Below are 10,287 nucleotides of genomic sequence, written 5' to 3'. Positions count from 1 at the left end.
TTCCTGTGTGTGGCAATCATGAATTTGCAACATGAGCTAAAGCTTAACTGCTGGTGCACAAAAATCCCAAGATTCAGCTCCAACTTGCACAACACCAGAAACAATGCTGGGAAGGATAGAACTCCAAATAAAATCACACTGTCCTCGTAGTTACAACTTTGGCTCAACATCTGCCAAAGAATGAATCTCCTGGAACCTGCACATCTGGAGCAGGCAGAAGGCTGCAGGGACAGCTGCTGTGTTCAGCTGAGTATATCCTCTACTAAACACGGTCACCCAGCTCAAGAAGGGTCTGGAAACAGCAGAGCTGCACAAACTCACACGGGACCACAGCAATCCCTGTCTATACTTTTAGAAGCTTCTGCACACACTGCTGAAGAGGAAGCTGGGAAGTTCCCCTCACCCCTTCATTTCTGTGGAACTGTCACCACAATGTCTGTCAGTGTTTTTGCCTGCCCATTCCTGACCCTGACTCATGATCTTGGATTTTAACTGAAAACACTGGAACCTGGGGCCCAACATTTCTCACATTACACTTCCAGATACACTTCTGCTAGTATTGCTTGTACTAAAATTGTTTCAATATTGCAGCATTCCTTGACTAAATAGTTTTTCAAAACGCAAATATGGTTGGGGACCAAATTACAAATTTCATGCTTGATATATCTATCTATCTATATATGTATCTTTATATATATATACATCCTTATTTGTTGACTGTTGGAGCCTCCTTAGCCAACACAGCACACTAGTGTGTGAAACCCAAGCCTCAAGCTTCATGCACTGCAAAATCCTGTCTAAAAATCGGCTGGCAAGTGGCACGTGGGCAGCAGGACTGAATGTGTGGGCACTCTCCCGCCCCGGGTTCCACAGCAGGCTGCCCATGCGGTAATAGCCAACTACTGGAAAGAGGAATGCAGGGAACCAGATACACTGGTGTGTCAGGGGAGTTTAAAATGAGCCCAGCAGGAATTCTCCCCAGCTCAGTTTAATTAGAGAGGTCTCCAGGAGAAGAAACAGAAGCAACGCGGAGACCTTAAATTTCACAATGTTAATACTTTCATTTAACTGTATACTTAAGTAGCTCGGGAAATCCTAAGACCTTCCGTAAAAAAACTGTGAGCCTAGGGGGATTAAACTCCCAAACTTTACAATGTGGCATCTTTCAATCAAGAAAAAGCTTGAAAATCAAGAAGTCAAGAGGAAAAAAGCAGCTTTGCCATTTTAAGGATACCCAAAAATCCAGGTATTTAGCTCTGGTTGATCAAACCACTTTGAATTGTCCACATGGCATATGGCCATGAATTCCACGTGATAAATGCAAAATGCTGATACAGAAATACAGACTTCAGGTACATTTTTGCAAGTCTGTAAACTCTAAAATCAGCTTAAGAACATAATTTACAGTAGTTCAAGATGTTCTGAAAATAGAAAAAAAAACCTTCACTCTTACAAGCCCACTTTATTGTCTATAATTTATGTTTTACACAAGTGTTATAACTGTACTGCCACACTCTGTCAGAAATCAGGTGCCCAAAGCACCAGCAAGTGACACCATGCAGCCCCTTTCCATTCAGATATGAGTTCTTGGGTAGACAAATCCTTGGGGTTGCCTATGGGAATGTGAATAAGCTTTCTTGATTTTCCAGTTTAAGCAGCTCATGTCCTACCAACAATCCTTGAAACTTGTCAACAACCAAGAAATACTACACCATGTAACACCTTTCCACCCCATAACAATAGGACAAGATTTCCTGAAGTGTACTAAGAATTTTACCGGAGAGAAAGATGTCATGTAAAAGCTACATAAATGACTCAGCTGGGGGTCCTAATTTTAAAAAAGTGCACTTCCTTTGAAGTAAACATAATTTAAAGGCAGGCTGCCCCAAGTTGAGCTACATTTTCCTGCAATGCAACTCAGGCACCCCTTTACTCTGCCAACTGCCAAACACCAGTTGGTATTTCTGAAAAGCTTTTTGTAGTGCTGGTATCACTCAACCCATCAGATCACTAACAGTTTCTGAGATGGGTGGCTTGTGACTTATGCATCATGTTCTCAGTGAAAGATGCTTAAATAGTGTTTTCCTGATTGATTCCAAAAGAAACTGCCACTTATGAACAATGTGGTCCATAAGAGGATGGGGAGTATTTTTCCCTTAACAATTAAGTGCCAAGAACTCTTCATATAATTGAAAGATCCATTTAGGGTACCCTAGAGGGCAAGCACCATAGCTATGCACATGTACTGACTAATGCACATGTACTGGCCATTAAATATATTCTCAATTCTTATTTATTTGTGGAAAAAAAAAAAGATGTTTTTTCAGCTACTAGTTTCAAATAAAAAGTCACTAATCTAAAAGGCATTGAGCTGCATCCTTCTAGGAGAATCATTTCCACTGCATGTGCAGTGATCAAAATTCCAAAAAACCCAACAAAATCACTCAGAACCATGAAATTAGTGTGGCTCTATCTCCTCCTCATTATGCTTGTTTCTTTAATCCCAGATGAAATAAGTAACAGCTCTCTGCTGGTGCACTCTATTTCATCACATTTCAGCTTCAGGAAATTGAAAAACCTCTAAACTTCCTTTAAAATAGGTGAAGTGTCTCAAAAAAAAAAAAAAGAGGAACATAATTTTTTAAGACATTCTTGCAAGAAGGAAATAAACTAAGAATATCTTTAAAGGTAAATAACTTCTTGCTTTCCCTCCAGAACAATTCCTAAGTAAAGACACTTATTTTGTACCATATTCTGTGAGCAACCCATCAGGATAATGCTAATAAATTACAGTTTATTAATGGTATGCAATGAAGATTATGGTTTGTCTGATTTTCAGATGAAACTGTGAGTTTGCTTCCTGGACAACACAATGGAGGTTGTGCAGTAGATGAACTATGGATTTAAAAACATTGTATTAAAATAGTTTATTAACATTGAGACAAGACACACAAATATAATCAGCTTTTACAAAAATAAAAGCATAACATAGTAATAAATCTTGCCCATTTAGCAAAAGTTATCACCACAGTTTGAGGCTGCATATTGTCTTTCACAGAATTACCTTGAGCTTTCACGTCCCAGAATTCTCTGACCCAAATGTTTAACACTCCACATCAAACTCCTCAATGTTTCTATTGTGAAACCTTCCCTTCAGACAGATGGGTATTATCCAAACACATTCTCTTACTTTCCTAAACAACACACTAGCACATCTGTTCTTCACCAGCCTCACCAGCAGTCTGTAGCTATAGTCCGTACAGCTATTTGTAGGTCCACTAATTAAACTGTACTTAGGAAAAGAGAACAGTCTTTCTACTTAGTCTTTTCTTGTCCACATTATACTGATAACAAAAAATCTCACATCTTCCAAGTGTAAAAATATTCATTATCAGAGGTGACAAGTAAACATCTTGGGTGGTGAATTACTTCTTCTTCTTTTTTTTCTTTTCATCTGCTGCCATTTTTAACTTTACTTCTTCCTCAGGGAGTGCTCCTAGTTTCTTCTTCTTTGCATTCTTTACCTTCTCTTTGATGGCTTCAATATCAATCTTTTTCTCAGTGGAGGCTACACAGTAAGAAATACAAAGGTAACAGACATTAATTTTACTTCCGAAAAATGTTAATAGTCTACAAGACTATATACATAAACACAGTAAACTGCATCCTGTGGCATTGGTAAGAATTCATTTTATGTTCACTAACAATTATATAGATTATTCTAGTAATATTTTTTAAGCTAGTATTAGCTACAACTCTTATTCAGCAGAATTTGAAGAACAATTATATTAAAAAATCCCATACAACAACATTTGAACACAGATGCCACACCCCACGCACATACAAACTGTTACCATCTCCTCAGAACACAGATGCACTCCTCTCAAATTAACACATACACACTTAGATATAGGCTTGACTGATCATGCATAAGAAACAAAGTTAACTGCTGAGTGCTTACATGCAGAGAAGTTTTTATGGCATTTTGTCTTTCTGCAAGTAACTAAAGTGCTAAGATCCCAAACATGTCTGTCCCATCCTCACATTCTCTCTGTAGCCATCCATTAATGGCCACTGTCAGACAAAGGATGAGGAGGGGTGTTTTGGGAGAATATGATGTAGATCTTTGACTCCTGCATGAAAACCTTTATTAAAAGCTTCTACAGGAAGTGTCAGAATGTTGAAGTTAAACACATAGTGCTGAGTAATGTGAATAATGTGAACTCTTATGTTCACACAGAGATGTGATGGTATTTTCTCTTTTGAGCACAAGTGATGAGTTTGGATCTAACTCTTGTCTCACACAGTTAATTCCTAAATGGTGGGTACCCTACAAACTACTCCTGTCACCTCTTCTTGGAAGACTGAAGGATTTCAGTTCAAAACATACAGCAGCTAGAAAAGCACCATATGAGACATAATGCAAACAACAACAGGATCATTGGAAATTTACTGCCATCACAACACAAGAAAGAATTGTATCAATGTATCAGCTTTTCAAGAAACACAAACTTCAAAGTTCATAAGAGATTATGTAATACATAGTGTAATTATACGTAGGTAATAGTAGCCAACAGTACATCTAATACTATGAATATGAAGCATAATCAGTGAGAACTAAAGACTTGCTTCTCTAATGCATTAAAAAAATAAGTCATTTGAGAACACAGCTCTTACTCTGCACATACTGTGGTTTTACTTTAACCTTTAGAAAAGCTGTTTACCCCATCTTGTACCAAAGTTGTCACGTAAGTTTTTCAAGAAAGTATTGTTTTCTGTTTACTTGAATACAAAAGTCATGGCAGCTTCACTGTAAAACTGAAAGGCAAAAATTGATGAAGCTAGAAAAACCAATTAAGATTGACTGTTCAACAGAGAATTGTCATTTTATAGGTACAGAATTATTGGCTAGATGATCTTTCTGCTGTCCCTGGCAAGTCTGGGTGTGGATCTTACTGCCAGGATTTTTTGCATGACCTTTCTTTTTCCTAGGCTGTATTTGCAAAATCACTCAGCCTAGAAATTAACAAAAGAAGGTTTTAGAACATGAAAAAAATTGTTACCTTTCTTTGTTTTCACAACTGGCTTTTCCTTTGGTGGGATAAAAGCTTTATTTCTTTCTTCTTGTCTTCTCTTGATTGCATCTGCTTGCTTTGCCTGAAGTTACCAATAAAAAGGTCAAGTAGCAATACCACAGGGCAAAAAGACAAAAAAAAAAAAAAAAATCAGATTCCAAGTCAGCAATCAAATGCTTTTTAACTGGGCCCTGGATTAGTACAAGTTTACCTTTATCTCCTCCATTTGCTTGCGTTTCTTCTGTCTTTCTTTCAAGAAGTATTCGCCACTTGCCAATTCTTTATCGATCTGTATAAGGCAAGTAGCAAGAAACCTTAGTTATTTATGCATTATAAGCCAGATGTGTAACATCAGGGAATCAGAACATGTCAGAAAAAACATCCCCATTTCTTTTTAAGAACACAATTTCAGGTGTGCTATATTCAACTGACCTGACTTTCTGGCTGCGGAGGTGGGAAGGGTGTGTATTCCTTCTTAGTATTTTTCTTCTTGGGCTCCTTGCGTTTTTTCAAGTTCTTCCGCTTAAATTTAGGCAAAAATCTTTCCCAACTTTGTGTCCTTAGTTCAGGATCTTTTGCCAATTCCCTTTTGATCATCAAAGTCTTCAGTAGTTTCAGAACATCACAAAGAAGTTATTTTAAAAAAAGAGTATTGCAGTAGAAGCCAAGAGATGCAAAATAGAAGTTTCACTAGACTTTCTTACAGGGAATATGCTACATCCGAACCTTCCACATCTCACTTCAGTAAGAGCAGAGGGGTTTAATTATGAACAGCAGAACCAGAAAGATGTCTCAAAACAAAGACAGAATGCACTGGAGAAGGTGCTTCAGTTAAATGAGCAAGTATCAAGCGAACAATCAAAGGGGAAAGTCTATACACACTTTTCCTTTGATTTTGCAGACACTACTATAATGGTGTTATGGCAATGTGTCCTAGTAAAATGAAGAGTATCAGTCAATGGTTTTATAAAGCAGCACGCTGCAGATAATGTCAAAAAAAGATTATCACACAGAAACATGTAAGTTATTAACATACAACCCTCTGAGAAGAAATAGTATGTTCTTGTAAACGAATATGCACAGTGGACCACGCTAACCTTGATGTTATATATGGGATGTATATTCTTCATTGTGTCCAGAACAACTTTTCTGACCTGTATTGAATACAAAACAAAAAGAACAGAAAGCTCAGCAAGTATTTCACATTCTAATCAATTAAAATTTCAGCTATAAAGTATAAAATGCTTCCTCTCCCCACCTCTGCCTCTCCAAAGTAGTAAGACTTAAAATTACAGAAACATTAAGGTTGGAGAAGACCCCCAAGATCATTGATTCTAGCCTTTAAAAAGTTAAAGCACAGCTTAACTGGAAGGAACAGCAGTTCAAAAATGCCAATAATACCGTCATGCTTTTAACAGACTCCAGCAGACACCACAAACATTATTTTCATGCTATCATGGATCTTCTGGTGTCATGAGGAACTTGCTTTTGAAAAGAATTCTTCTCCCACACAGTTTTTAAAACATATACAGATGCTTTTTCTTCCAAGACAGAAACATCTTAGTGTCTAAACAAAATTCAACAGCTAAGATGATAACACTTATGGAACATTCATGTAAATGTAGTTTACTAACACACACTTCAAAAGTCAGTGAGAGACTGTTGAGGTTGCCAGATTTTGTTTATCACCCATCCTTGAGCTAGGCACAGAAGTTTGTGTTTGCTACACAAAGGGCTCATCTACCTCATCTTACCTCTTTTAGCCCACTAAAGGGTCCAAGAGCCGAAACTGTGTTGCCTTGCACCATAATATAACAGTTTGTTAACAGTTCCAGGGCCTACACCAAAAAAAGAACTGAAATTAGTACAATAGGAAGACCTGACACAAATCTAGGTCTCAGTATTATCTAGTTAGTACACCTATAGGAAATACCTTCAGAGTAGATCCTTTCGGCCCAAGAAGTCGTGCTCTTCTTTTTATAAAAGTCTCTCTCTTCCTCACCAGAGAGCCGATCTTAATGATGTCACATGCAACATCATCCTGAAGGATACGAACTGCCTAAAAAGATGCAGGCAATATCATCTGAATTTAAATGGATTACTCATAAGAGTTAAGAGAACACTTCAGTTTATTCTTCTCCCTTTACTTTCAGCTATATTTATTTTAAATATATATTTTATTTTACTTGACTCACTTGAAATTCCTGCATTTTTAAAACATAGTATTTTTAAAGTATTATGATACAATTTAAGTATAATATTATGATAGAATTTAAGACAAAATGTAGGCATTCTGATGGATAAAAACTTTCAGGATTTATTACAGACCTGCTCGAATGGAACACTTCTTGCCAGAAGTTTTATTAAGTCTCTAGCCCTAATGATTGCATACGGATCAAAAGTCTTCTTAGTAGTAGTGACAGTCATGCTTCCTTCAATTAGATCCAGCGCTGCGTTCACATACTGCAAGATTTGTAAAGAAAAACCAGGTCAATATCACAATTCAGTTTTGGCAGTAAGCAGTTAACTAACAGAATGCAGATCTGTTTTCCAAAATTTCTTAAGTGACTTTTAGCTTAAGAAAATTCACACACAGAGAGACAAAACCCAGACTGAGTATGTGCCACAAGGCCCAAAGTGCCACCTCTGTCATCTCCCTGAATTCAAGCACAACAAAGCTGTCAGTGCCTGGATGATGAGATATTTGCTGCTGCAAATACTTTGCTGACAGCATTTGTAAAGAACTGCAAGTCTGGCTACACAGTTCTTCACCGATTTTGATGGCAAAAAATGACATTGCTAATTCAAAATGCAAGTACAGTAGAGATATACAAATACGGAATGAGAAAAGCAACTTGCACTCGTTTTTTTAGCTTAAGTAAGACCTGTAAGTATGTCCCAAAAGGTAAAGTGCAGTATCACAACTATTAAGAGTTCATACATGTTCACCCAAGGCTTTCTGGACAAGTGGCCAGCACTCTTTCAAGTAGGCTTCTCTATACTTCGGAAACAATGTCGCAAAACTGCTTTCTTCCAGCAGCCCTTTGGGATTATCCTCTCTCGTAAAGGCTGGCTCTTTCCATCCATCCGGCACAGTGAGAAGTTCAGATTCATCAACTGTCATTAAAAAGAAAAGAAGTGCTATTGTTATAAGAAGATTGTGGGTGAGGTTTGAATCTCTTCTGACATTGGAAAAATTATTGCTTTAAACTATTTATATTAAAAAAAAAAAAAAACAGAAGAAAGTCGCAGTTGAGAAACGCGCTGTTGATCGGGTATGTACAAGATGATTATGCAGGTGTATTACACAGAACAAGGCGCACACTGAGGCGAGGAAGCCGAGTACCTGGAGGGCGGGCACACCACACCACGGCACCGCCGCCGCCGGCCCCAAGCACCCACCGGCCGCCTGCGCCCTCCGCAGCGCCCCGCGGCCCTCCGGGAGAGCCGCCAGCCCCGCACGGCCCCGCGTCCCGCCCCACCTGGCGCCGCTTTCTTCTTGTTCTTGTTCTTGCCCTTTTCTCGGTGCCTCGGCCCCGACCCGGGCTCGGCCTCCTCCTGCTGGGGCACGGCCGCCATGTCCGCGCACGCCGGAAGGGGCGGGGCCGGGCGCTGGGGCCGGAACTCCGCCCGCCATCGCTGTGGGACGGCCCGGCCGGGCCGCGCCCGGCACCGTGCGCGGGTACTCCGGGGGTGAGGTGATTCCAACTGAAGGAAAGGGGCTGCGGATCAGACCTGATTTTTCAGCTGAATAACTTGCTGTTCAGTTGATGAATCTGCATAGTAAATGAGTAATTTAAGGTTTTCTGGGGGATGCTCTGCATCCTCCTCCTCCCCGTTCTTGTACCTGTAACTGAGCATTTCCTTCAATGGAGCAGCAGGAGTGTGCTGTGCCTCCTGCGCTCTCTGCCATGGGCACCACGAGAAGCCAACGCGGTGGAAAACTGGAGGAGACCTTTAAGGGCAGCATCCCAGTGTTATCTTTGGCAGGTGTTCACCGCATCTGTTCATAAAAACCCGCACTTTACGATATTTAACTACCTAAATGATGAGAAAGAGATTTATATTACCTGATCTATACCTAAGTAAAATACTAGTTTATAAATCAGTTTTAACCCTCCCAAAACCTTTCCTTCGGACCTGGATGCTGTTTTCCCTCGGCTGCTCCGTCTGCCAGCCCTTTGCGCATCCAACGAGCAGGACTTCCAAGGTCCTCTCTGTCTGCAAGCTTGGCATCGAGCTGATGCGATTTTAGCCATTCATTTCAATTTCTGTCCCGCGAGCGGGGAGCGGGAGCGGTTCCCAGCGAAGGGAAAGAAGCGGAAAGGGGAGAGAAACGAGGGGCCGCTGGTAGAGGGCGCTTTGGGAAGGCTGGTTATCCATTTCCGATCCCGCTAGATGGCACTGGCCGCACGGAGCCGTGCATCCCGGCGGGGCCGAGCCTTCCGCGGGTGAACGGGACCGGCAGGGAGCGATGGAGGCGCTGCGGAACGTGCTGCCCCTCCGCCCACGCCGGCCTTTGGATGCCGAATGCCATGGACATTGAAAGGTTCCGCGCCCCTAGACAAGCACAGCGAGGCGAGTTTGCCTCTCAGCTCTTGGACACGGACGCTTTGTGGGGCTGCTTGCCCGGCTGGTTCTCCTGCCCGGCTGCCGGCACCCGGTGGGTGCGAAGGGAGGGCTGGGGGTCCTGGGGAGGCGGCGCCGAGAAGCGCTCAGTGAAACTCACAGATTTCTGTCTCACCTGGAACCTGGACACGTGTTGGAAAGAGTTTGAGGGAGGATAATTGGTTTGGTGCTGCTCTTGTTTAGTGTCTGACGACTCCTGTGGTGCAGCCCACCAAAAAAAATCACAGGAGTGGGCAGTGGAAGGCGCATGCCCTCAGCGCTTGGCCGTGGTAGTAAGCAATGATGGGATGAGGGGAGAGAGGCTGCAGTCCATAGAGTGTTGAGAGTGTGAAGAAAAATTACCGGCTGCAGCCTCCAGCCTGCCAGCCTCCTGAGTAATGCACTGGCTCCATGTACATCCCACACCTCCGAGTGGCAGCAACAGCCTACTCATGTATCTCCTCTCCTGCATCCCAGCCCCTTGGCCAGCTGCTGCTGCAGGGGGTTTCACCGAGCCCCAAGCCTCAAGTGAACACTGCATGGGGTAAAGGGCAAGGGACTGAGCCTTGTGTCTTGTTTTCTAACAATGGGCAGCCCTCTGTTG

At 41.5% G+C, this 10,287-nt stretch overlaps 1 protein-coding gene across 1 annotated transcript; it reads right to left on the bottom strand.

Moving 5' to 3' along the window:
• Positions 1 to 2,912: 2,912 nt before the first annotated feature.
• On the bottom strand, positions 2,913 to 8,677 carry KRR1 (KRR1 small subunit processome component homolog). The gene is made up of 10 exons (XM_033059044.2): positions 8,558 to 8,677; positions 8,017 to 8,192; positions 7,404 to 7,538; positions 7,009 to 7,134; positions 6,830 to 6,913; positions 6,173 to 6,229; positions 5,508 to 5,678; positions 5,287 to 5,364; positions 5,064 to 5,157; positions 2,913 to 3,568 (listed from the first exon to the last, which is right to left on the bottom strand). Exons 1-10 carry the CDS (start codon positions 8,652 to 8,654, stop codon positions 3,426 to 3,428), a joined length of 1,161 nt encoding a protein of 386 aa, XP_032914935.1. The 5' UTR covers positions 8,655 to 8,677; the 3' UTR covers positions 2,913 to 3,425.
• Between the last annotated feature and the right edge of the window lie 1,610 nt (positions 8,678 to 10,287).

This window comes from Catharus ustulatus, chromosome 4 (genome assembly GCF_009819885.2).
Source record: "Catharus ustulatus isolate bCatUst1 chromosome 4, bCatUst1.pri.v2, whole genome shotgun sequence".
Taxonomy (NCBI): Eukaryota; Metazoa; Chordata; class Aves; order Passeriformes; family Turdidae; genus Catharus; species Catharus ustulatus.
The sequence above is the reverse complement of the archived record's forward strand: the minus strand, read 5'-3'. Positions and strand labels throughout refer to the sequence as shown.

Excerpts from the sequence above, each read along its gene's own strand:
- KRR1 (XM_033059044.2), bottom strand. The coding sequence starts at position 8,654 with ATGGCGGCCGTGCCCCAGCAGGAGGAGGCCGAGCCCGGGTCGGGGCCG. Across the intron at positions 5,679-6,172 it reads ATCCCATATATAACATCAAG|ACTTTGATGATCAAAAGGGA; the intron begins GTTAGCGTGGTC and ends AAACTACTGAAG. Across the intron at positions 5,158-5,286 it reads AGCAAATGGAGGAGATAAAG|GCAAAGCAAGCAGATGCAAT; the intron begins GTAAACTTGTAC and ends TGGTAACTTCAG.